The 25,808-nt window shown below is 50.9% G+C and overlaps 9 protein-coding genes and 2 non-coding genes across 11 annotated transcripts; 5 read left to right on the top strand and 6 right to left on the bottom strand.

Annotated features, from left to right (window-relative positions):
* Positions 1 to 918: 918 nt before the first annotated feature.
* On the bottom strand, positions 919 to 1,947 carry An01g12980 (hypothetical protein; the record flags this gene model as incomplete). The annotated part of the gene is made up of 4 exons (XM_059744993.1): positions 919 to 1,323; positions 1,371 to 1,418; positions 1,510 to 1,692; positions 1,804 to 1,947. The coding sequence occupies 4 exons, from the start codon at positions 1,945 to 1,947 to the stop codon at positions 919 to 921; spliced, it is 780 nt and encodes a 259-aa protein (XP_059599820.1).
* A 1,244-nt stretch (positions 1,948 to 3,191) lies between these two features.
* An01g12970 (uncharacterized protein) lies at positions 3,192 to 4,135 on the top strand (the record flags this gene model as incomplete). Its single annotated transcript, XM_001389662.1, has 2 exons — positions 3,192 to 3,495; positions 3,579 to 4,135. 2 exons carry the CDS (start codon positions 3,192 to 3,194, stop codon positions 4,133 to 4,135), a joined length of 861 nt encoding a protein of 286 aa, XP_001389699.1.
* A 2,416-nt stretch (positions 4,136 to 6,551) lies between these two features.
* An01g12960 (uncharacterized protein) lies at positions 6,552 to 8,087 on the bottom strand (the record flags this gene model as incomplete). The annotated part of the gene is made up of 3 exons (XM_059744982.1): positions 6,552 to 6,918; positions 7,032 to 7,880; positions 7,990 to 8,087. The coding sequence occupies 3 exons, from the start codon at positions 8,085 to 8,087 to the stop codon at positions 6,552 to 6,554; spliced, it is 1,314 nt and encodes a 437-aa protein (XP_059599819.1).
* Positions 8,088 to 8,488: 401 nt separating this feature from the next.
* On the bottom strand, positions 8,489 to 9,310 carry An01g12950 (uncharacterized protein; the record flags this gene model as incomplete). The annotated part of the gene is made up of 1 exon (XM_001389660.3): positions 8,489 to 9,310. The coding sequence occupies one exon, from the start codon at positions 9,308 to 9,310 to the stop codon at positions 8,489 to 8,491; it is 822 nt and encodes a 273-aa protein (XP_001389697.1).
* A 652-nt stretch (positions 9,311 to 9,962) lies between these two features.
* Positions 9,963 to 11,739, top strand: An01g12940 (uncharacterized protein; the record flags this gene model as incomplete). The annotated part of the gene is made up of 3 exons (XM_059744970.1): positions 9,963 to 10,596; positions 10,650 to 11,516; positions 11,699 to 11,739. 3 exons carry the CDS (start codon positions 9,963 to 9,965, stop codon positions 11,737 to 11,739), a joined length of 1,542 nt encoding a protein of 513 aa, XP_059599818.1.
* Positions 11,740 to 12,367: 628 nt separating this feature from the next.
* Positions 12,368 to 12,449, top strand: tRNA-Ser (AGA). The gene has a single exon. It is a non-coding gene; the product is annotated as a tRNA-Ser (tRNA).
* Positions 12,450 to 15,026: 2,577 nt separating this feature from the next.
* On the bottom strand, positions 15,027 to 17,461 carry An01g12920 (hypothetical protein; the record flags this gene model as incomplete). The annotated part of the gene is made up of 8 exons (XM_059744966.1): positions 15,027 to 15,132; positions 15,521 to 15,655; positions 15,960 to 16,132; positions 16,377 to 16,442; positions 16,547 to 16,651; positions 16,749 to 16,837; positions 17,121 to 17,195; positions 17,455 to 17,461. 8 exons carry the CDS (start codon positions 17,459 to 17,461, stop codon positions 15,027 to 15,029), a joined length of 756 nt encoding a protein of 251 aa, XP_059599817.1.
* A 586-nt stretch (positions 17,462 to 18,047) lies between these two features.
* Positions 18,048 to 21,398, top strand: An01g12910 (uncharacterized protein; the record flags this gene model as incomplete). The annotated part of the gene is made up of 3 exons (XM_059744959.1): positions 18,048 to 19,135; positions 19,220 to 19,361; positions 19,416 to 21,398. The coding sequence occupies 3 exons, from the start codon at positions 18,048 to 18,050 to the stop codon at positions 21,396 to 21,398; spliced, it is 3,213 nt and encodes a 1,070-aa protein (XP_059599816.1).
* Positions 21,399 to 23,272: 1,874 nt separating this feature from the next.
* Positions 23,273 to 23,384, bottom strand: tRNA-Leu (AAG). The gene has a single exon. It is a non-coding gene; the product is annotated as a tRNA-Leu (tRNA).
* Positions 23,385 to 23,469: 85 nt separating this feature from the next.
* On the bottom strand, positions 23,470 to 24,555 carry An01g12890 (hypothetical protein; the record flags this gene model as incomplete). The annotated part of the gene is made up of 3 exons (XM_059744951.1): positions 23,470 to 23,962; positions 24,016 to 24,144; positions 24,494 to 24,555. The coding sequence occupies 3 exons, from the start codon at positions 24,553 to 24,555 to the stop codon at positions 23,470 to 23,472; spliced, it is 684 nt and encodes a 227-aa protein (XP_059599815.1).
* Positions 24,556 to 24,783: 228 nt separating this feature from the next.
* An01g12880 (hypothetical protein) lies at positions 24,784 to 25,316 on the top strand (the record flags this gene model as incomplete). The annotated part of the gene is made up of 3 exons (XM_059744947.1): positions 24,784 to 24,889; positions 24,969 to 25,063; positions 25,113 to 25,316. 3 exons carry the CDS (start codon positions 24,784 to 24,786, stop codon positions 25,314 to 25,316), a joined length of 405 nt encoding a protein of 134 aa, XP_059599814.1.
* Positions 25,317 to 25,808: the final 492 nt, after the last annotated feature.

Raw genomic sequence — 25,808 nt, 5'->3', positions numbered from 1 at the left:
GCTGCCATTGCTGGAGCCTCCACAATATCTCCGATCTACATTCTCTGGGGGCCAACCAGATACTAGCAAGGGGGGGGTACCGGGTTTCATCCACGGAGCTTGCTAAAGATAATGGGGGGACTAACTAACTACTACCATGCCACTAGATGCTTATACTATACTTCTACTGGAGCAGGGATGCAAAGGTGAGCCCCGGGGGGAACGGAGGTTCTCCGTGTCCCCTTGGTAGGACTATCTACTACGCAGGAAACTGCTTTAGGCTATGCGTCGTTGTTTCGGGCTAAGGACGGGTTGGGTCAGTCCTGGGTTAGCTCACCAGATCTGCTGTGCCGCTTACACATAATGCTAAGTTAATGCTTGGCTTGACATGAACGACGAGCGGACTAAAACAAAGAAAAAAGGAAGGGAAAAAAAAATTAATAACCACCCATGGGATGCACCCACCGCAAACCAATCAATCGGAAGGGAATGATCACCAGTGAGTTTCAGTAAAGTACACGGCTGTCTCCCGTGCGGATGCAGCTTGGGACAATGATATGCAGCTATCAGGCCCACCGACCGGCTTTAGCACGGCTTTACCTTAGGAGATTATTTTTTAGGGCCATTCGGCCGACGACCGGTATGTTGGTCTTCCGTGTCCGGGGTACATTGACGCCACGAACCAGCTCCAGGGCATAAACTATTCTGTCCTGTCTTTTGCCCTGGTATTGGGGTAAGCTGGGACATTGTATCGATGCCAATAATATATGAGCCTCAGGTCGCTCATCCCTGCAAAGCCAAGTCTCAAGGGAATGAGGCTGAGCAACAGGAAAAGCAAAAAAAGGGAAGGGTTGCAAAAGCGAGGGAGTAAAAAAAAATAAAACAAAACAAAAAGAAGTGGGATCCAGACTCCATTTGAACCTTTAGGAAGAAAACCGACTAACCTGAGAAGGCAGGCACAATGTGCGTCATGCATCCACGTTCAGCCAGCCTTCTCTTCCAAAGCCTTCTCTCATGGTGGTTGCTCCCTTTTCCCTCCCCTCCCATCGGTTTTTGCCGTTTAGATTCGGGCATATTGCCTACTCCATCCCTCCCGTGGTGATTGACTCTGATTAAGGAATTTGGGAACCTTCGGTTTCGATGTTCTACGGGGCTTCTGTCGCCGGGCGTCTCAAGACACGAGTTCCCTCCGGGATTCCATTGGTTCTGATTACTCAGAAGGGCTTTTCTGGACCAAACTTCCGCTTGGCGCAGCAAATCGTAGTTGGTTTTGATGGAGGACCTGAAGTGTGGACCCGATCTACTTCTCCTCGTGGCGAGCACAACCCCAGTGCTACCATGGTTCTGACTGAGCCCAAAGGGGGCTGACTGCCCATTATTTACTCCCTTACCAAGGCTCCGCCCTTAAGGAGTCCGATAGGAACCTCCATTTCAACAACCTATTTGGGTAAATCGAGGAGGTTGTCTGCAATCGCTGGTACGAACAGACGGCAAGACGTCATCTACGCAACCATGGGTGAGCATTCAAACAGAGACACTTATGGGGTCAGGAGTGACTGTCCTGTTCTGTTCAGTGTTCACATCTGATAGCCTGGCAGATCCTGAAATCTGAGATTCGGGAACCTGGAACCGCTGGGGATCGTGCATACCAAAGCAAAGCCCGCAGATCGCTGAGAAAATGGTGGTCAGCCACCGTCGTACTTTGTCGGTAGTCTAGACAGCCAAAACCCACTCCTCTGGTCAGCTCCGCTCTAACCCTTATGGACAAAGTTGGTCGCTCTCGGTATTCTCCCGTCCCGCCTGGCACTGCAGCGGCCCTCCAACTGCCAGTTTCTGACTGTCGGTCAGTCGGCTTCCCCTCAACCTGAATACTGCTTTGGGCTTATGCCCCGGCATGGTGCCAAGGATTACTTTCTCCTGAGGTTGAACGAACCCCATGGAGCTTCTGTATGTGCCCCAGGGCGGCATCGGTCGCCCATGGATTTCGTCTTCGGTTAACCTTGTCTTTTTTTTTTTTCCTTGCCCTCCCTATTCCCACTTTTTCTTTTTGGGGTTTGCTTTTTCTAGTGGCTTTTTTTTTTTCCTTTCTTTTTTTTTTCTGTTCGTTCGCTTAATAAAATAATGAACCCGCTACTGAATCGGGTCTGCCATGTGGCCCGGAAGGACTAAGATCCACCGGATGGTCAATACTACTACTAAATGCCGTACAAGAGATGCTCCTTCAGATGCAGATACCGTGCTGGACATGCTCTAGGACAGGAGAGGGACAGCAACAACGTTGACCATCTGTTTCTGCCTCTTCGGGGTACCCGGCATAAACAGCTTCGGTACTTGACTGGTGTACGCTACCGCCACGCAACCAGGCCAACCCGTCTAGGGTGCTGAGGGGGACCCCCCCAAAGTTGCGAATTAGAGCGTACTTGTAGGTCGGGAGGGTCGGAAGGTGCTCATAGCGCTGCGCCGCTGACCCATCGTAAGAGCTACCTGAAGAAAAGCACTGCACCAAAAGCCGTGTGTGTGTGTGTGTGTGTGTGTCCCCTCCCTCCCCCTCCCCCCTTCCTTCATGGGATTGGGCTGCTCGAGGGATCTGCTCATTGGTGCGTCCTCGGGCCCCAAGCCAACGGTTGGTAACGAAGGTGTACGGTGTATTACTTCCTTACTGGTTTGTACTGCTGATAACTAAGGAAGTTGGGGAGCTGGAGACTCCAAGCTGTCTGAGGGAGAGACAGGGACGATCTGGAGACCAAGCCAGGACTAGATCCTCCCAGGCCATACGTGCCTAATTATTGCCTGCACCAGTCAGAGTCTGTCTGACCTGGAATGGGTCCTAGCAGCCATGCCCAAAACGGGCAGTTCCCTGATTCTTTTTTCGTTCAAACGCTCAACAAAGATTATTATTCTTCCACCACCGACCCCTACTAAAAGTAAGTAACTACGGTCTACCTACGTATCTACCCGCCCACCTTGTTCCTATCAGACGGCCTCTGTCCGTCCCCTTGGGTATATATATACCTGGTTTAGCGCGACCCACGCACTTGGAACCGCTATAGTCGCATCTTGAGAGGCGGGATCAAGTACCTCTGGCGGTCCACACACCTGGCTGGGATGCATCACGTTGCCTATACGGGTCACACCTATCACCTGCAACAAACCCTCTTCTACTCTCCTACTCACATCATCATCACCCACCTGAATACAATTTGATGTGCAGGATGAGCCCTACTCCTGAACCCCCGACAACCAAAAAGCGCGAGTCCCGTGCTGGGGCGCGTAAAGTGACGTCGCTCTCTGCCGAACAGCTGGAGAGGAAGCGCGCCAACGATCGGGAAGCCCAAAGAACCATTCGTCAACGGACCAAGGAGCATATTGAACGGCTGGAGCACCAAGTGGCTGAGTTGAAAGCCAAGGGGGAACAATTTGACGATGTCGTCCGACGGAATGTGGCGTTAGAACATGAGATCCGAGCTCTGAAGCATCAGCTCGCCCTGGCTAGCAGACAAGGATATCCGGGTATGGGTAGGTGGCCGGTCTTATTCGTTTTATTACGGCTACGGAAAGAACTTGGAATGGCTGACCGATCAATTGTTGCGCATCAACAGAAGGAACGTATAGCAATGCACCTGGATCTATGGTCCCGGCCACGCAGTTTGCAGAGCCTTTGGGGATGAATCCAGCTTCTAGGGCCCCGTCGGTCCTCTCCACGTCCAGTCGTGTCTCGGTTGGGTCGGAATGGCCCCCCTATGGCACCAACCGGTCACCTTCAACTTGCGAATCGAGCGAGACGAACTATGGAAACCGGGCCGAATCGTACTTGTTCGAAAGTCAACTTCAGCCTACGAGCGCAATGTCCGTCGCGCCGCCGCAGGTCAGCTACAGCGCGCCTGTCGGTGCTCAACCAGACCCGACATTTCAATCGTATGCACAGGCATATCACACCGGAAACGCTCCTCGTGGACCGGTAGATGACCTAGCATCCCATCCTCCACAGCCAGTACCTTACGTACCTGGACAGAGGCCGATGTCAGTGCCAACAATACCCACAGAGAGACCGGCAGGATATCCTCTCGTACATGCGCCACAACCGTATCATCAACATACGCTTCCACCTCAGACACGGAATGACTACGGCTATGCCTGGAACCCGCATCAGTCGTGAGACGATGGGCAAGCACGTGGGGCTCTCACGAAAGAAAAGAGATTCTTGCATGAGGCCAAGGCAATCACGGTTGTTGCCTGAATGGTTCAGCAAGCGATCATATGATGGTTACGATCAATATTCTCCGACTCAACGCACGGGGAGGACCTGGTATCTGGGATGCAAAACACTGTTGCGTGCAACTACGCAAACAACACACATACACACTTACGGACTGGTCATACAGCACAGGGCTATCTCCAAATTGTCTACATAACTTGTGATGAAGGGGCTTCATTGGATCCGGAAATTGGCTTGCCTTTGCCAGGCGTCCAGCAAAGAAAAAAAAATCCCAGGGGTCCGGATATCTCAGTGGCACTGGCGGTCACCACACCGTATCGTGGAACAGGGCAGATCTGACCCGTTCAGTCCCAGCTCCAGCTCTTCCCGACGACCCGCCCCATACAAACAAATCCGTGATTTTTCGGCCCGCGAACACGACGAGATTTGCCGGCGGGAGATGATGGAACGGCAACTCCACGTTTTCTTCATGATTTCGCTTGGATACAGAGAGGGGAATAGAATGCAAGGGAATCGGATTACATGAATCATTGGTAGGCGGATTAGTTAACAGTAGATAGAGGGGGAGAGAGAGAGAGAGAGAGAAAGAAAGAAACTCGATAACCGAGCTGCTCCGAATCCACATGGTCGGTTTCAGATTCAACCAGAAAACCACAATATCATCATCTTCATCATCGTGAACATCATCAGGGCCCCAGAACGACCCAGTGTATACTCCCGCTTTTCCTTTTCCTGGAATCTATGTTGTAAATTTTTCACTTTTTCCAGAAACATCTCCGTACCACAATTCCATCCGATTAGCAAACCGTCCCAAACCCATTTCTATTCCATTTTTTTCCCCAGTCGGCCCGCCCGCCCATCGGCTCGTCTACCGGATTTCTTTCTCTTTACAAGGCCCATACTTTACTCGAAGTAGACAAAAGAGCCCAACCCCAGCATCCACCAACCCTTCAAACGTGATTCGAGCTCGGCAGAGGTAAGCGTTTAATCCAAGACGATGGATGCGACCTCTAGTCTACTATCTATCTAGAACCCAGAAGAAAAAAAAAAAAAAGAGGATCAAACCGGGGAGGGGAGATCGGAACCAGAATAACTCCCGAAACGAAACCCGCTCTCTCTCTCCCTTTTCCCCCTCTTACCTCTTTTTATGTAAGCTTCCGATCGGAACCACTCCCCAGTTACCCAGTTACCTACCTTTCAAACCATTCTGTCATTCAAGAAGGTTTACTCAGTCACTTCTAACCGAACCTCCAATTTTTTTTCTTTGATGCAATGTCTTGGCTTGGCTTGGCCTTGGCATTTGGCGTGATTAGTGATATGTTCTATAAAGGCTAATGCAGGCATATCTCGGTACAGAGTATATTACTACTACCTTTTATGGTTATACTTTCGGTCGGATCAGTCGGATAACGTTTTCTACAGTACTATCCTTTTCTTTTACTGCTAGTACTGTACTTAGTGACTTTGTTAACTTTGGGTTTCCTGCTAGTTTAGCCCAGCCTTGTCTAGGCTGCAGCTTCTTATTAATCTTAAATATATAAAGTAGATAGTTAGTCTTAGTTTAGGTGGTAGGTTGTCGGGGAAAGGACGCGGGGATATCGGCGTTTATAATCATTATCTTATGGGTTGCAATACAATTCCATAGAGTAAGTAGTTACGATTTGTTTTGCTGTGCGGGATAGTACTTACCACTCAGTACAAAGTAAGTTCGGTTTGTGTTAGTTGGACAGCAGGGCTCATCACTCGGCCGGTAGAATGTACTATTACTACTACTACTTCTGGTAGGGGTCCCACTCATGGAAGTTTATAGATGATGCCTACCTACTAGTATTGCCTAAGGTTGGTTTTTTGGATTGTGTGCCGACCCGGCCAATAATGTGCGAATGGATGTAGTTTCCGGCGCATGTGAGGAGCGGTAAAGAGGCGGATCTTTGTTATTGGGTATGATATTATGTATGTATGTATGTACGTGCTTTGTCAGTGGTGGGTACGTACCACATCTAAGATGCATGTTCGGAGGTCGGATATAAGGGTGAGGGGAGGATGTATGGTAGAGGTGTAATCGGTTCCAGTGCCATGGTTATGAATTTGAGTTTGTCGGCTAGATCGACACGAGGTTCGTTGGCTCCGTTCCCTTCTTCGGCTTGTGATGGATCTGAGTCATAAGGATACATAAAGTGGCATAAGAGAAGGATAAAGTAGTATAGTTCAGTATAGTATGGTATAGTATGGCATGTGTATGTAATCTACGATGGATCGGATCTCAATCTATGAAGCGGAACCATAGAACGGATAACGGATGATAACAGGGAACAAGTGGAGAAAAAAAAAGAAAGAAAGAAAGGTATCGTTTCACTTAGCGAGTATACTGCTTCTGTAGCAACTTGGCAATCGTCTGCAGCTGAATGTTGCTGGTTCCCTCGTAGATGGCGCCGATCTTGCTATCCCTGAACATCTTCTCGGCGATGCCTTCACGCACGAAGCCCATGCCTCCCATCCACTCCACTGCGGAGCCAGCCACGCGGCCAGCAACTTGCGAGGCATACAGCTTCGCCATTGCGGCATCTTGGACGAAGTCTTGTCCCGCTTCCTTCTTGCGGGCCGCGTTGTAGACCAGCGCGCGGGCGGCTGCGATCTCAGTGTACGCCTGTGCCACTTGGTGCTGCATGCCCTGGAACTCGCCGATCAGTTGGCCGAATTGGCGTCGGTCGTTCCAGATGTATCTGTGAGACATGTTAGCAAATGGACACGTCGGCCATGGAATGACTGCTTGGGGTCACCGCGGAGATACTGAGTCCCGCGGAGATATGGAGAGGTGGTGTTGGGGGTTGCTTACTGTGCAGCATTCTCCCAGGCGCCGAGGGCCAACCCGGTCATCTGGGCAGCAATTCCAATTCGTCCCTCGTTGAGAATGCTAATGGCATACTTGTATCCCTGGCCTTCTTCGCCAAGAAGGTTGCTCTTGGGGATCAGGACGTCGTCGAAGTTGAGCACGCAGGTGCTGCTGGCCCGGATGCCCAGCTTCTTTTCCTTCTTCGCAATGGAGAATCCCGGGGTATCCTTCTCCACAATGAAGGCGGTGATACCCTTGTAGCCCTTGCTGGGGTCAAGGTTGGCAAAGACAAGGAACACGCCAGATTCCATGGCATTGGTAATCCACATCTTCGATCCGTTGATCTTATACCCATCGGCCGTCTTCTCGGCTTTGGTCTTCAGGGCGAACGCGTCTGATCCGGAGGCCGGCTCCGACAGACAGAACGAGCCGACGGTGCCAGTAGCCAGCTTGGGCAGCCATGTGCGTTTCGCCTGCGCGTCACCGTACTTCATGATGGAGGTGTTGACGAGGGTGTTGTGGACGTCTACGAGAACACTGACACTGGGGTCGACGCGGGCCAGCTCCTCAATCGCCACAATCGCCGCCGTGAAGTTCATCCCCGCACCGCCGTATTCCTCCGGGATCTCGACGCCCATCAGTCCTTGTTCGAAGAGTTGCTCGACCACGGCAGGGTCCATGGTCTCCGCTTCATCCATGTCTCTGACTTTCGGGGATATTTGCTCCTGAGCAAACTTGGAAACGGATTCGGACATGAGGGCCTCTGTTTCGGAGAGGAAGGTGATCGGGGTGGGCGTCAGTCCGGACAGATCGACATCCCGCCGGCGGGAGGTGGTGGAGAACGCATGGGTGCTGCTGGAGGGGAGTGTTAGCGATAGGTAACGGCCATGATTGTGAATAATTGCGCTATGGCTCTTGTCCTGTTGACGCAGGAACGGGGGGATCACGGCCTGGAACTCACCTCACAGCTAGCCTGGTCGACAACGGCGGTCTTGTGATAAGGCGGGCGGAGGTAGCAGTGCGCGACAAAGGCCGCAACGCACGGGTGATAGACGCCATAGCGAGATGGTAATTAACTGGATTAGCTGGATAGTGTGTAACTCGAGGCCACGGCAAAGACGCGCAGGGGGAAGAGGAAGTGAGAAGGAGGAAAGCAGGTGGTGACGGGGAGAGATCACGAGTGAGAAGCGCAGACGGGCCTCGGTTAAACGCGGCCGAGGGCCGTCGATCAGCCGTCTCCCCGTTTCTCCAGCTCCGGCTCCAGCTCCATCTCTCCGCAATTAGCCACCAGCTGGGGCATATCTACAGGTCCTGTCTACTGAAAGAAATCCCAGATTAATTAGATGTCATTCTATCAATGTCACTATCCGCTTGTTTCTGTCAGATTAGGTTCCAGTGCGCCTATCTATAACCCGAGACATGAACTCCCAACCCCTCCTTCACATGCCATTCCCGCTCTATCAAATGCTTATCACCTTTTCCGGGTCAAAGACCTTCGCCTGAGAGAAGTAATAGCCTCGCTGGTTCGCCACAATGCGCTTTCCCGTTCGACTGTCTGTAAAGTCACAGTTGTAATGCGTATGGCCAAACCCCCAGAGTCGCACCTGGGGTTTCTCCCAGCACGCCTCCCCGGCGAGATCCGTCGCGAACGCCGATGATATAGGACTCTTCGCGTGCGCGGGATCCACCGCCTTAGATGCAACAGTCGGACTGTGATGAGTGAAAATCACAATTTTATGATGGGGGTTGGACCTGGCGATTCCAGTGACCTGATCGTTGAGCCAAGCTCGGTCAGCTTCGTGAGCAGCGCAGTGATCCTCGACCGACCAGTTCTTGATGTAGTAAAAATCATTTAAGCTGAAGCTAACCCGTTCCTCTTGCATCTCGCTGACCTTGGAGTGAAATGTACACCCCAGGACCGTAAGATCTGGTGCCAGATCATATCGAGTTTGGTCGAGAAGGACAAACTTCCCTAGCTTGTGAGACCCGGGCTTGGTGAATTGTACTTGCGCTCTTTTGCGTGTTATATCGTCGGAAAACCGCTTCAGCTTTTCCCTCACGTCCAACCAACTAGAATGAAAGGGCTCGTGGTTTCCCATCACAAGAAAAACAATCTCAAACTTGCGGAGCTGATCTTCTATGAACAGGAGGAAGCCATCGTCCCTGACATTGCCGATATCTCCCAGGAGCGCTAGATAAGGTGCTTTTGGTGCAATCTCGAACAAGTCGTATGCCTTGGGGTTTTCTAGATGCAGGTCGGAGACGATCTGGAACCGTGCCATTCTTAGTGAGGGGCTTGACCTCCCCTAGTCTATCCCTCGATCCCGATTGTTCAGCACTTTAAGCGCCCTTGGCTCCAACAAGAACCCTGCAGCCACTGGAAAATGCCAGGGTGTGCACTGACTGGCTTGTCAAAAGAGGGGAAAGATAGCCACCTCCACTCAGCCAGGGCCTTTCCAGGAGGGAATGGGGGGGTTGAATTTTGCCGCTGGCTGCGAGGCTGTTCTATTATTGAGACAGGACGGACCACTCACGCACCGCCGTGCATATATGTGGCGGTGCAGGTGTGATGTGATGAGGTGTGGCGCAGCACTGCCAAGAGCGGACGGGGGCGATTATGTCACTCCCCTCTTGGCCGCCATCCATTCATTCATGGTTGTTTCGACGCTCGTCGGCCTGCCCGGGGTTCGGGCAAGTATTTATTGCCTGTTCCCCGGTGCTGCTGTCGCATCTCTTCCCCTTCTCTTCTCCTTTTACTTACTCTCATAATTCACTTGGTTGCTGTGGACAGCACACCGTCTCTCATCTTGCAATCACCCCCCCGCCAAGCGGCTGTGCCGTGTTATCAGCTCCCCCCCGCAAAGTCCTCCACTTGGTACCTACAGGGTCTTCGAGCTGCAACTGTTTACTGTCTATCTTCGAGGCAATTCAGTCATGGCTTCCACCGTTCATGATCCAAGGCTACTTTATAGCATCAGCAACATCCGTGCTTTTCACATTCAAAATGGCGAAGAGACAGAGTTGACCCCGTCTGGGCCTCAGACCCTTTCTCTTCTGATGGTCCCCACTAGAACGACCGTGCCTGGCACCTCCCCCTCGACTCCTCCCCCTGATACGTCTGCAGAGGAAGACTTTTACCTTCACCTGCACTTACCACCGGAACTAGACCTGGCGCTTCCTGCTACCACTCAGATCTTCCACCAGTCTCCAGACAGCTACTTGATCCCTCGCTGGGATGTGGGCCCTGACGCCGGCGCATTCATTCGTATCCAGTTCCCGGGCATTGGCTCAGGTCCGGGTAAAGTCACACAGGATGATATCGATACCTTCGAGACCATCCTAGCTCAATGCACCGCGTTCCTCGAACGCGCTCCCCCGCCGAGCAATCATGCACCGTATAATCCCGCAACTTACGCTCCAGGCGAAGGGTATGTTGCCCCGTCAGGATTCGCCCAGGATGACGCCCATGGCCGGATTGTTCTGGTAGATGAGGAAGATGGCAGCGTGGTTGGTGAAATGGAAGGGTATGATGTGGTTGAGGAACCTGGTGTCAAACCTGGCTCGAAACGTACGTTTTCTGTCATTGCTAATCCACGAATCTGCTAACATTTGCCTTGATAGGACCTGTGGAAATCGAACTTCCTACCGAGGCCGAGGGTAACCAAGTCAACGTCAGTAATGTCTCCGAAGAATACCTGCGGATGGCACGCCATCCAGTTTATAAGGATTCGACAATCGTTCAAACCTCTGCGACTGCCTCTCGCTTGATCGTCACCGGATCTTCCTATCTTGCCAACGCTATCACGAGCGGCGCAGAAGCTTTCACCAAGAAGACCAAGCCCAACCCTAAACCGATGACCTTCTCTGACACCACACATTCTCGGATCCGAAAAGTCGGTACATTCTCGCAGGGTGCTGCCGAGCTGTCCGCAAAGACGGTTGGTCAGGTGGGTAAATATGCCCAGAATATCGGTGCCTCCCTGTCCCGCCGCAAGGACAACGGTACGCAGAGGGGCGTCGATAGGTCCGGGAGCGACTACAAGCCGGGCATCCTGAACAAGTCGATGATTGCGTTCTCAACTTTGACGGACGGCATCGAGCAGGGTGCTCGCAACGTATTGATCACCGGCTCCAATGCAGCTAGCACCATGATTGGACATCGCTATGGCGAGCAGGCGGGCTCCGTAGCCTCCGACCTCACTGGCGGAGTCAAGAATGTCGGCTTGGTGTATATTGACGCCGCGGGTGTTAGTCGCAAGGCTGTGCTGAAGTCCGTTGCGAGGGGTATGGTCGTCGGCCGTATGCGCAATGGGCAGCAGGTCCTCGTTGGAACGGGCGACGGCGGAGATGTTCCTGCAGCGGCGGGCCCAAGCCAGGCATATGGTGGCCGTGAGCCAGTTGTGAGACGTCAGTCTCCCAGCTCGACCCCTCCACCTGCATACGGTGCGCCAGGCACTACCTCGTTGAGCGGCATGTCAATGTCGGGGGGTAAGCGTTGACGTGGATGCTCTTCAGTTTGATCTTCTATTTCAATCTGGTCTGCTGTACTCTGTTTAATGTATGATTTATGACCTTGATGCACTGGGTTGGTGATTTCCCGCGTGTCGTCCGTTTTATGCACTCTTTTTCCGTGTTTTTACGATATGTACCCTGTTTATATGGATACATAGAGATATGGAGCAACCTGATATACGCTGGTACATCTATGTGAAGAAAACGGCGGTGGCATTTGCTCTTGTGTCATATACTAGGCTAGAGCTAGCACTCTTTAGCAGTCTTAGGACCAACTCTATCTCCGGACCGGTTGTGAATATTAACTTTCAATACCCATCACCGAGGTTGGATTTATCCTATCTAATACGTAGTATGCTGTAGGCCACATTACCCCAGGGCATGTGCACCGGTTCCAGCACAACCAAACGTGAGGTGTATAGTAAGAATGTGTCCACGCCAATACCTTGCATCCAGTCCAATTCCCAGTTAACATCCTGCTCCTCGTTCTCGCATCAATGCCTATCATCACGTCCAGTACTAGCATATGCCGAGACTACAATGTACTACTATTGCCCAGGGATATGCACACCCCGCTAACATCAACAGTATATATATTAATGAACTGGCACCGCCATGATCTCACCAACTTACCCAGTAGTATTGCTACGAACCAACCCACTACTACTTACTACCAAACAGAAATCAAACCCCACTACACCAACCAACATAATCCCACACACAACATAAATAAAAATCCCAATACCTCCTCAATGGCCCACCCACACCCCCTCCCCAGAGCGTCCCCCCCCTCATATAGCCAAGGAATAGCCTCCAAATATCAATAAGACAATATGGCCGAGCGGTCTAAGGCGATAGACTAGAAATCTATTCTCTTCGGAGGCGTCGGTTCAAATCCGACTGTTGTCGATATCTTTTTGTTTTTTTTCCCCCTCTTTTATTACTCCTAGGGGTTCTTTTTTGTGGGAACTGGAGTTATTGTGTGGTTGTTGTGGGTCGTGGGTGGGTCTGTTGGCGGATGTGGATGGATATCAAATATATACGGAGTACTCTGTGGATAATCTACTTTTTGGGTACGGAACGGAGTAGATAGATGGATAGAGGTTGTTGATGTCGGTATTATGGTATGGGAGGGATTTCTATCTAGCTTGTTCACGTGGGTATGGGATGGTGATAGTGGTTGCTGGGTATGTATGTGGGAGTGATAATTTCATAGGACTACTGGGTTGGGTTGGGTTTCAGGTGTGTTTTGTTTGGGTTATGTTGGGGTGTATGGGTATGTACTATATCTCTAGCTATTGGGGGTGTATCTCCATGCCTTGGAGAGGAGGGTATATAAGTAGTAAGTAGTATAGAGCGCAGTAGCTCGATTGATGGCATCCATGTGCAGGTATGTCGTGGGCACTGTGTGCATGGCTATGTGCAGAGAAATATTGTATACACTGTGCAGTGGTGTATGTATGTACTCAGTCTAAATGAGAGGGTGAGCCACCGATGCGTAGTAAATGGCGTATCAATGGCTGCTTCTACTTGTGCACAAGAACGTATATATAGTAACCGGGAATATGTGACGCTAACGCCGCATCAAATTATTGAGTAGGACAGCTTCGTCTATTTAATCAGTAGTTGTTATTGGTATATTCGGAGATGCGCCTTGAAATGCACGAGTAATTGATCTGATGACCAATGGCCTCCCAGCAAGACCCTCTATAATGCACCTCATTAACTACTAAATGATCGCGCGCTGTGTGTGCCTCCGAGAAGGACCGATATATTTACCAGGGGCCTCGTTCCCGGGGAGATTTGACCAGAGGAAATTAGTATGTCGCAGGTCCCTGTCATAGAGACAACTAGTTTTCAGTCATGCAGAACATGTTCCATGCGACTAGCCTGAGAAAGGGAAAGATCATAGTGTGGTGTTTTGTGTGTGTTTGATTATTTCAGACATCCATGTCCGGATTACGCCTATCAGACCCAATTTGGGAAAGTAAACATGGCGCAAACTGAAATTGATTTCTCAGACAAGCATTGTCTATGTTGCAGACATCGATAAGGCTGGCAAGATCTCCCTGACAACCAGCAGCAAACAAGGGGATCGAAAGGGATGCAATCAAATTTTATAATTAGATCGGTTAGTTGGTTAGCCAGAGTCTACTGTGCAGTAGATAGTTGTCACAGGCTCACAGCGCATACGTAATTGGGGGAAATCTCCGAATCCTACTACTATCATCGGCGCGATGCTGGGGTAACGAACTGGTCGGTCGTCATGCGGAGTAGATCCGGTTACTAAGTAAGTACACTCGGAGGGTTACACTGCAAACTTGCCCAGGCCGGTGAAAGTAATCAATAAGAGTCTCCTTGATTGAGCATGGGCCTGTTTGTGGTTTGTTTTGCTCTTTTCCTGGGAACATCCCTGTCGAGAGTTTCTATTTTAGAGGGGTTGGCTTGACGGCCCCCTCCCCTCCCTCTCGGGTAAGACGACTAGACTGTCAGCTTTTAAATTAAATAGCTGGATGAGGTGCATCCTAGCTGGCAGGCTAAGGAAGCTAGCTGATCAAGGTCGGTTTCATCTCGGGAGACGTAGGAAATAGATACAGCATTAGCATGAGGAGGTTGGTCCAATGGCATGAGAGCTGGCGCTAGTTGGTCAAATGCTGCACTCATGGTGAATCCGGTTAGTGCGGTTGGACATGTCGTATCAGCAGCTATCAAGACTGGGCGGAGTAAGTAGAGTTGCGGAGGATGGGGTTCAGGAATGGAAGTCTCATCGAACATGTAGATAGAAGGGGAAAGGAAAGTAGATAAGATATCAGGAAATACGATGATCCATCATCCAAGGGATAAGAAGGAATGAGGCATGTTCATAAATGGTTCATTTTAATTCCCCCCAGCATCAAATAAGCTCGGACTTGATGGGGACATAATTGGGTTACCGATCATGGTCAGAAGGACAACTCCAGGGATGGCGGTTATCCCTACCGTGGATAGGATATCCAAGGGTCAAGGATGGGGCAAACCCGAGGAAGAAGAGAAGCACGTAGGCTCATTAAGCGCTGTGGTTGGGGGCCTTTTTTGGTCAGGGACGGATACCAACCATTGACGTGTAAGTGTTAAGTTCGTTTAGTTGAGTTAATTAGATTTGGTAGCGATCGGGAGTTCATGAAGCCAGCAAGTTCTGAGAGGACATAATAACAATTAAAAATAATAATAAAAAAAAAGCAGACTACTGTAAGTCCCCTGCTAGGCGGTGGTACCTAAGGCAGGTACCAGTGGGCGGCGTGACCGGTGGTACCTGAGGTGTCCAGGACGGTAATCTTCCGGGCGACCAATCAGCAGTTGGGCGCAGACGATGACTGCCCGGTTAGTCGCCGTAATGACGATCGGCTGCCCCAGCGGCTCCAGTAGCGACTTTTTCGTGCCGGCTTGAAACAGTGGTTCGATGCCCCTGATGACTTGGCGCCTTCTCATGCTCACTCGGTCTCTGGTCTATTCTGTCTCTGGTCTGTCGGTCTGGGCTGTTGTGCTGGATGCTGGGAGGAGGAGGGGAAGTGTCGGCTGATCAGGTTCCCTCAAAGCCTGACTGACTGACTGACTGACTAACCACTGCGCAAGACATAAACTATACGAGGGCCGCTTGGATTATTATCGTGGTATCGAACCAGAAAAGCATGCATAAACCGGTACCGCAAGTGGATAGTAGTAGTCATTTCAGTTCTAGCGAAAAGTACTACTTAAGGTACACGATCGCCCATCCGGACGAATGACCAGACTCAGAAGGAAGTTCCCAACGGCCGGTCGAACCAGGCAAGGGACAACACCCACGTTCAGGCCCTTGTTTTAGTGGTTATCTGGATCGGGCGTCCATCGCGCCCTCTTTCTGCCCCATCTTGCATCCAGGAAGGAAACAGAAAGAGAAAGAGAATACAGGACAAGGAAAAGAAAAAGAAAAAGGAAAAACAAAAACAAGAGCATTTCGTCACCTCGTGAGGACATCCGTCCATAATGGATACATTAGGTAGCCAGGGAAGTCGGTCATCCCCACTAACGTTCTAGAGTCGGGTTTTCCCAAGTCCACTCCTCCGTCCGTATCCAAGGTCCATGGTCCAGTCACATCCCTCGCTCCCCCCAATATTTCCGAGGCCTAAATGCAGCTGTTCCTCTGTGATGTAGTTCGGTATGTAGGTTTCTCATGAAAACCTGTAGGTGAGGTTGAAGATGTGAATTTCTTGAAAAGAAGTAGTTTTCAAAGTAAAGATCAGGTGGTGTTTGATTTGAATTCATCGATTATTAACCTGTTTTTCTGTTGTCTTCTTTTCTTTTCCCGACTGCCATGTTGCGCTTCAACTTCTGGCAAGTTGCTTATGATTTTAAATTGGGGCGGCGATGATTATTCCTGGCAAAGAGATCCGACCCGTTGACCCGCTTTTTGCTTTCCCCAGCCAGCACAGCAAAGCAACGCAAAGCAAATGCTGGTGACGGGCTTGTTGCCCGTTCCTTTCGCGGCTCGCCTTGGAATTACTCGTCCTGCTGTTTCTCTGCTCCCAAATTAAGGTGGGAACCTCAATTCTATACTTGACATTCGCTACGGACTCCTGACACGAGGTAACCCGGTCAATTCGTTCACTAGAGAGGAAGTAGGAAGTAGTTAGCAGTTAGCAGATAGTGGGTGGCCCCGTCAGAGTGTCGGGTGGGTGTTCATCGTTCGCAGGAAGGCAATAATAATACCTGGCTCATTAGCTGTATCTAGTAGTAGTCTACTAACTAGCATTATCAAAATTATTATAATTATTATTATTATTTATTTTTTTTATTCTATTCGTATTGCTACGACTTCACACTACCACCGCCATCACTTCCTCTCCTTCTCTCTATCCCCTCTCTCTTCTTCACCCCCATCATCATCTCTTTCCCTCCATCTCCATCTTCTTCCCCTTCCTCTTCTCTTTTTTTTGTTCCTTTTGTCCCTTTTTACTGTTCTAGTTTCCTTCTATTCTTGTTCCCTTCACTTGCTTTTCTGCTTCTTGCCTTCGCTCGGGATCCTCTTCCTTTTTGCGCCCCCCCTGGGTCTTAATCCCGCCGGTCTTCCTGCTCCCCTCGCGCCGCGCCCCCCCCTGTCCGCTCCCCGATCCAGAGACGGACGACAACTCCACCAGGCTTCAAGCACCCCTCTTGTCGCGACGCTACTGCTACCGCTGCTCAAGCAACTACTGCTGGCTGCTGACTGCTGCGTGTTGCTGCATCTTCACCTCTTCCCATTCCCTTTCCCTTCTCCCCCCCTCTCTCCAATTTCCCCTTCCCTGTCGATCATGCTATTCAGAGCAGCATACACTTTGCCTTGTCAATTCCCTCGGAAGTGTTGAAATTGGTGCCGTGTCTGGGAAAGAGTCCAAAGCGAGCTTTCCCGCCGTCGAGTATCCATCGTGCTAGTAAGAAAGTGGCTCGTGGTGGTTAATTTCGCGTCTCCCGAGGCTGCTGCTCTCCCCTTCCCGCCCGCGTCGGTCTCGTCCCTCCGATCTCCAATTCCTCAATCTCTCGAGCCGCAGACTCCCTCCCACCCCCCCTCTTCAACCCATTACCCACCTGGGTAGCGATTACTCGTGGGAAGAGGCGAAGGTCCAAGAGTCAATTCTGCAGTGCAGATATTCCCCCTTCTTGCTGCGATCGATCAAAAATAACCAGGGGTTCAGAAGAAAAGAAAAAGAAAAAAAAAGAAAGAAAATTCAAAATCCACAACAAGCAGCAGCTTATGCGTTTCTTTGACAAACGCGAGTGTTGACTAGCTTCCTCTTCTTTATTTTCGCCGACGTCGCTTTTTGCACTAATATTCTGCTGCTTCTATTCGACCTGGTGTCCTTTATACCAACGACCTTGCTGCTTTTGTCGGTGACCAATACCTGTCAGTTATTTCCCTAACCATCCATCCCTTATCGGTGGTTCGAATGGAACCTCCGATGACTGAAACTGACTCGAGAGACAACAGCTCAGCTGCCCGACCGGAACCCTCTAGCTCCGGTTTGATCGGTCACTCTCTTCCCCCCCCCCCCACAAACAGATAGTAAAAAAGAAAAATAACAACGTCCTCTTTTATCTCCCTCTGGAGGGCTTGGACGTGTCGGAATTCAGCTCGCCGATCGCAATTGCTCCATCAGAGCGAACCGAGGTGATCGCTCATCTGCCGTCTCGCGTCTGCCTGAAGAGGCTGTCCCGGACCGTAAACGCAGCAGTCCTCATCTCAAAGGCTCTGCTGCGTCTTCAATAAACGAAGGTATGTGACGTGCTACTCTACACTGTTTGCCGAGAATCCACATTGGTCTGCCCCTCCCCCGTGGCTGTTCCTGTCCACATTCCTTCCCCCCTCCAGCTCCGTCATGCCGAGTTATGCGCCGCAACACTGCTGTCAGCGTCAGCGCGACAGTCGCCGCGATAGAGCGCCACACCGCGCAATCCGTGTAGTGCTAACTGCTCAGCAGCTAGCCTCCTCTTCGGTCCTGACAGCTTCTTTCGGCTATGAACGACTCCCAACCGCAATCTTTGCCGCTCACCACCCATGCCTCCCCAGCCTTGACACCCGCAGCGCCGTCCGAGCAGGACAACAATCGCTCCCCCGTTTATCCCGACCTACTGGGTGCTCCGCCCGTCCCGCCGCCAAGGACATCGTCAACCCACCGCAGTCACCATGGTTCGAGTGCAAAACCTTCCTCATCCTCCGCCGAAAAGTCCTCGAGTTCTCGTCACGGAAAGAATCGAGCCGATGACCGGAGTGCAAGCCACCGTGAGAGGAAGGGGGAGGACAGCCAATTTCGCCCGGTGAACGTGCCCGAGGAATACCCGCAGAGCACGAGCTCCCACGCGCCAGCGGCACCGTCTTCGGAGGAAAACATGGAAGGTTATGCAGGCCAGGGCGAGTTGCAGAAGGAGTCAAGCGCAGTGATCAATCAGGTCCTGGTGAGTGATCCGTCTGTGGATATCGAGCGGGAGCAGGTCCGGCAGGCCGGCTCATCGGTGTCCCCATCGACGGAGAGCGCTCCGGCATCCGGGCTGGGTTTGGTGGGAAGCGATGGTGTGGATGATGGAGGTCGAGGTGGACTACGAAGTCGGCATGATTACTCGGAGCATGCTGTCAAGCGCAAAGAGACGACGTTCGGTCAGTACATTCTGGGGCAGACGCTGGGTGAGGGCGAGTTTGGCAAGGTGAAATTGGGGTGGAAGAGAGACGGCACCATACAGGTAGCCATCAAGCTCATCCGCAGGGAGTCTCTTGGGTCGAATCCTAGCCGGTTACCCAAGATCTACCGCGAAATTTCAATCCTGCGTGACCTAGCTCACCCGAACATCGTTCGGCTCCACGAGATGGTCGAGACGGACCGTCACATCGGTATCATCATGGAGTACGCCTCTGGGGGTGAGCTCTTCGATCATATTCTGAACAATCGGTATCTCAAGGACAATTCCGCTCGACGCCTGTTTGCGCAACTTGTATCTGGTGTGGGATATCTTCACAAGAAGGGTATTGTCCATCGTGACTTGAAGCTGGAGAACCTGTTGCTGGACCGGAATCGCAACATTATCATCACCGATTTTGGCTTTGCGAATACGTTTGACCCCATGGACGAATTGGGCGATGAGATCGAATACAACCTGACTAACAAGGAGTTTGTGAAGCGGATGCGCTTAGACAGGCCCAACGCCAAGGGTCTGAGGCGAGGTGATCTGATGCAAACCAGCTGCGGAAGTCCTTGTTATGCCGCGCCGGAGCTCGTGGTTAGCGACTCACTGTACACTGGGCGCAAGGTCGACGTTTGGAGCTGTGGTGTGATTTTGGTGGGTGACCCTCAAGCAACATACCATTGCAAAAGCGCTAATTAGTTTTCACAGTATGCTATGCTTGCGGGATATTTGCCCTTTGACGATGATCCGGCTAACCCGGACGGTGATAATATCAACTTGTTGTACAAGTACATTGTCACCACTCCTCTAACATTCCCGGAATATGTGACCCCCCACGCTCGCGATCTTTTGAGGCGGATATTGGTGCCTGATCCGCGGAAGCGAGCAGACTTGTTTGAAGTGGCCCGGCACAGCTGGCTAAGCGAGTACTCGCACATCGTTTCCCATATCACGAGCAGCACGACCAAGGTTGCGGACATTGCCACAACCACCGTCTCACAGGGTATGGATCTCGCCATGAATCCTGCAGGCTCTGCCACTAACCCGGTGTCTCGGGCAGAACCGCACAAGGAAGTGCCGTCGCTGGCACGCAGCGCGTCCGTTCGGGAGCCTCCGAAAACATACAACAATAGCCCTGTTCCCTCGGTGGGAGGACTTATCCACCATGCAGGAGATATTTCCCAAGAGCAGGCGGTCGAACGGTCCAAGACCCCTCGAGACACGAAACGACGAACGGTGCAGGTCGAATATGTTGCACCTCAGTCTCAAACTGCGCGGGGCGAGGTTCCTGCCGGCATGGATGCAGGTGTCGCGGAGCCAGCTGGGCCGTCGGAGCCTCGACCGACGAGAGCCAGGTCAAACAGTCGACCCATCGTGCCTAATATGCCGTCGGGCACTCTGGCCCGTGATTTGTCTGGCGCGTCCAACGTGCGGACTGGAGAGCCCAAGGCGGCCGCTGGCCCGGCGCCGGCACCTGTTCCTGGGCACTTGCCTCGCTCGACGTCGGATGCTTCTGCGCTCACTGGGACGGCACCAACATCTGCAACTCATGCCACCCGCCCCACTACCGGTGGCTCCATGGCCTCGTTCAACGCCGGTCGTTTGCCATCACGAGGCTCTTATGGACAGCCGGTTGCACCAACTGTGGCTGCCACGAACGCCCAGGGTCGGCTCGCACAACCCAAGAGCAAGCAATATGTTATCTCCTCTCCTCTCCAGCAGCAAGATGCGTCGTCCCAACAGTCCATCGGTCAACCGAGTACACAGCAACTTCCGGCCAAGTTCAACACAACACCCCGACAAGAGCCCCCGAAGGGCCACAAGCGATCCAACACGGTTTCCAGCATTGGCGAGAAGCTGTTTGGCCGCTCTGGTTCCATTTTCGGAGGGCGAGGAGGACAGGGTAGCGGTCCTCGGCAGAAGAATGGCAAGCGTTATCCGCCTACGAGTATGAAGGAACCATACGGTGGGGATGACACCCGGATGTCGATGGATTCGCGACGCTCCATGCAATACGGATATAACCGCAAGACTAGTGAATCTGGCGTGGAAGGCCGGCCTCGAAGGTTCTCATTCCTGCCGCCATCATTCTCCCTGAAAGGATTTTCTTCCAGCAGATCGCAAACTCCTGATGAAGAGTCGCAAACAGACCGCTCTACCGAAAACCGGGTCGAACCGCGTCCGTCGACCAGTGCAATGCAGGCGCGTTCGCGCGCTGCTAGCTATGGGACCCAGGATGCCATCGGAGCAGCGCCTGAGGGTGCCCCAGGAGACGAGATCCTGACCCAGGACGAACCCATCAACTACCAGGCCCGGATTGACCAACAGTTCGCCGTACTACACTCCAACCAGTCTGGAATATACCAGCCGACCTCTTACAGTGCGACCTCGGCCGAGCAAGTGTACCAGAACGATAATGACCATTATTATCGCAACCAGTACGCCAACCACTCGGCACCCAACCACTATGAGGAGTACTCCGCCCCGTATGATAAGGCGCCGCGGCCGTCGATGCAGGCTGGTCGACCTGGGCGCGGGACTGGCGTTTTACCCAAGAACCACCGCAAGTTTGCAGATGCGTACGAGTACGAACGCGACTTGGCGCACCGGCCTGGCAGCTCTGGCGCAGCCAGAAAAGTGATGGATTTCTTCCGTCGGCGGGCCAAGTCGAGAGCTGGCGATGACCGATAGGCTGGCTTCTTGGTCTTGAAATCTATCTAATATCATCTTGTCACAATACAACTCACCGAACTCGACATAACCGGTCAGTGCAGAATTGGTTACCGCGGTCGAACAATGACGAATGACAAGCAGTCCCAGTCTCATGACCTGCTTGCGATTTGGGAATGGAGCGTATGGCAATGCCCAGGAAGGCGACGCAGGTGCTCTGGCATTCACCGCATACCCACGATCCTCGAGAGAAAGCGAGGATGGGTTCGACGGAACGACGGGTCTCGACTGGAGCCTCTTGGTTTGGAGGTGGCATTTGAGGCGACCAGGCTCCTGGAAATCAGCATTAAAGAGCAGAATGGTTAATTGGATACCCCCGTGATACCCACGCAAAATTCGTCCCTTCTGTTGCTTGCACCTATCGATTTGTCCTCGCATTGTACCAGCAACCGTTTGTTCCCGCATACATATCCCCATCTTGCATTTGAATATCCCTTGTTTCCCATAAAGCCTTATTTCCTTTGTTCAAATTCTCGTTTTCCTTTCCCTGTCACTATAGTACTGATTGTAAATTGATTTCTTTTCTGACTCCCCCATTGATTATTTGTGCTTTTGTTCTTTTTTCCCCTTCTTCTAGGACGTGGTGTCCTTGGTGTGCTACGGCTATTTACATTCCTATTGATCAGGATTATTTTGTGGTTAATTTAATACGTTTATTGTGATCGCACAACCCGGCCTCTGTTGATTTTGATGTGGTACTTGTTTTGAACCGGTAGTGAGGATGACTTGGTTGGAGCATTACCAGTGCATTGAGCGCATGTCGATTACCCTAGCATCTATTTCCATAACTTCATGCCCTTGGGGGCCACAATCCATAGTATAGTGCAATCCACAACCCTTGATTGATAGTGATTGGGGCTTTGCAGAATCCCTGTCTAGCGTGAGCGGATATACCATCTATTGATAGTAGCCGTAGCTGCAGCTAACTCCAGCCCATCGAAAGACGTAGAAAGAAAGAAACGGAGTCGTGGCTTAGATGTGATCCCCTCTTTTTATCCTTGTCGTCTACCCCTCTTTTCTTTCCCACTATCTAGTATCTACAGATGACACTCTCAGCTGAGGCTGTACCTGAAACGAACTAACCAAACTAGACCCAAAGATAGTGGTGATGACCATGCAGCCAGTGGTCTGATTTGCGTGTGGTCTGTGAGTACAATAAGTCACCTGCCGTCTCTGAACTATATCTGAAACAACCCGCTGTTTGCTTACTTACCTTAGCTTGGTGTTGCTTAGTAGGGCATTTGGACCGGGTTATGTGTTTTAGTTGGATATAGTACGGAGTACTTGCGGCATTTATCTCCTCCTGTTGTGCTGCTCGGGCTGAGTGTCAGCCGCTATCTAGTATCTAGATAGTAGATCAGATTTTAGGTTGCATATGCATTAGCTGAGGGGGATAATTATAGTTTTGGACCCCAAGGGGGATGTTGTTTCGTTGGGATGGGTGCATAGATAGATGGCTACTGAACTAGGGTGTGTAAAATGTGTGTGTCTGTGATGTCTGTGATGTCTGTCAATCAGTCAGCCTTGCGAGTAGCTCACTACCTACTAACTATCTAATTGACCCCCACGATAGTAGTTCTGTATCTACTCAGTTAGTTAGTTAGATACTGCTCACAAGACATATTACTATTCCCAGGTGTTAGAGTAGACGGATGATGTATGGTCTACAATGGCACAGTGGCATAGGCAACTAACTAGCTATTATACAACTACCTACGGAGTACTCACCATCAAACAATACTGCAAAAATAAAATAAAAATAAAAGGGAACGATCAATTGACATGATTAGAGAACACATTTAGTCAGTGTTGATATGCTCAGAAACAAAAATGTATGACAAGAGTGGGATTCGAACCCACGCCATCTTACGATGATCAGGAAGCTGTGAAGCTGGGTATTAAGGTGGACCTTAACCTGACGCCTTGGACCAACTCGGCCATCTTGCCTTGAGATATTATTTGCAAAAGAAATAGTGGTATATGGGTCTGCTTGAGTGTATGTAGATATATAATTGTGGGGAATTCTTGGTTCTTATTGGGTGTGGGTGGGGGACGGGGATTGCGATGGGGGAATGGATGGTCTTGTGTGTGAGGGAAGATTAGGACTCGGGTAATAGGGTCTGAGAGAGGAGATGTGTTCATTACTACAGTGGTGGTATAATACATCAAGATCAAACTGAGGGGTGTCCAGAAATGGCTCATGACGCGGAAAGCGGGTATTCCATGAAGCCTTGCGGTTTATATAAGGCCACAGTATAGAGGTCAATGGCATACCAAGTAATCGAAGAAGCACACCCGCATCATTGTCATCAACCCACAAAAGCGAATGGCTTCGTCCATTGTCCAAGTTACCTCGATGCTTAAGCCGCCGCAGCATCCGTTTTGGAGAACGTGTTGTGTAAAACGACCGATACCATAACTTATTTGACAGAAGCGAGTGGCTTCGTCCATTGTCAACGAAGTCTCGATCATCAACCCGCCCAGGCAGGTCCGTTTGGGAGAACCCTTTGTATAGAACCACCGACCTGTGGTTTAATTAAACACCCAGAAATCTTCTCCCTGCCTCCCTTAACTTAACCGCCAACCCGGCCATAAAGAGGTCTGCCTTGTACTCCCGTATCGAGCTAGATTAGTGCACGAGTTTAGAACCTGCGCCGTACTTGAGGTTGGTTCGTGGATACCGATCGGCACTTTGTCGAAAGTATCCCTAATTGAAAAGTCACACCAAACCCAGCTGACACGCCCTATAGTCTTATGAGGTAGTCAGTGTGGCGGCTACAGCACGCCAGATCGCTTCATTTGTAGTATCGCTGGCCGTCCTTGAAACCGAGAGGGAACAGGAGAGATAAAGCCGGAGGTCGAGGCTACTAGGTTAAAAGTAAGAAAACGGGCAGAGAAAGAGCCGGAAGATTCTGGAGGGTTGTGGCCGGTTGCCGTGTAGTAAGGTTACTGCTAAGCTTCTTTACTAGGCGCCCTCTTCCTTATCGCCGTCTTCATTTGTGGGATAACAACGTCATTTGTGGTGTTGCTGTAGCATGCCAGATTTATTGACTAACACTTTAAAGGCGTCGCTCATTCTCTGCTTCAAGAGACTTTTCTTCGATCTCGAATCTGGCATAGTGTCTGTGGGCGTGTGTTGACTTCGAATGCCAAAATGAATACTCCATCAGCTAACAATAATTGCAAGTGCTTGGATAAGTATTGAGCCAAACTTGCTATTCTTTTTGCTTTGGGCTACTAATGACTTCGATGTTCTCACCGTAGTCTTAGGCAATGTGGTTTCGTGTGTGCCACTTCAAAAGCTTCTTGGTCTCGTTCTAATCGGCTTGCATGTAGACCGCGGCCCATGGACTTTTGCCGCAGCCAGCAACAGTCAGCCAATGCTGCCCACATGTGGGTTTTTCTTGTAGTCTTGGTGTGGCCAATCACAGTCGGCAATTTGCTGCCTGCAGGTGTGTTCCAAAAGTGCAACCATCGCACATTGCTTCGAGAAACTGAGTATGTTCGAAGCTGCTATTTGATCGGGTCCAGAGTATTTCTATATCTCTGGTTCTCTTTCCTCTCCCTTGACTAGTGAGGATAGGTATGTTTGCCACATGAGGAAATCCTTCACCTTGTGCTCTGGGGTAAGTATTTCCAGGCATTCCATGTAAATTTTCCAGCCATAAACGGCAGTCGGCCAATCCTGCTGGCATGTTCCTCCAAGAGCAATGCAACAATGTATTTCTCCGAAAGATTGAGCCAATCCCAGTAGTATCTCGAAATTGGTGGAGAAGATCTTCGTCTTCGCTCCCGCCTGCAATCTATGGTGTCGTTCTCACCATATCATGGCAGGAAGATTATGAGAATCATGCATATCAGTCCATCGCAAATGCCTGAGATATGAGCTCCTCGTAATGTCTCGTAGGACACAGCCCACGTGTCAGTTGGGCCCATACGCCTTATTGTCGAGAACCCAATCATATGGCTGACAATCACTCCTTTTCGGCCATCATGATGCTTTTAGATGGGTTGCATCGATATCGTTGAGGTAATATCATATGGTTTTGCACCGACGCAGCAATAGCCTTGGCTTTGGAATAACAGCTATAACCCTCATCTAGCAACCTTTCTATGTCTTATCGCAAAGGCATGCATGGAGAAGTAAGATAACCGATAAAACGCCCTTTCCTGGTGCTGGAGTAGATGTCAGCTTATGCATTCTTAGCGGGCCGTCTCACCAGCCCCAAACATAAAGATGACATACATAGACTGACCGTTGTCAGCAAACATCTTTATTAAATGATGGCTGAACCGCGCCAAAGTATTTCACAATTCCTCACGTGATTGTGGTTCTTGACTACTATAGCGATGTTATTCCCGATAATCGAT

This window comes from Aspergillus niger (genome assembly GCF_000002855.4).
Source record: "Aspergillus niger supercontig An01".
NCBI classification, from domain to species: Eukaryota; Fungi; Ascomycota; class Eurotiomycetes; order Eurotiales; family Aspergillaceae; genus Aspergillus; species Aspergillus niger.
The sequence above is the reverse complement of the archived record's forward strand: the minus strand, read 5'-3'. Positions and strand labels throughout refer to the sequence as shown.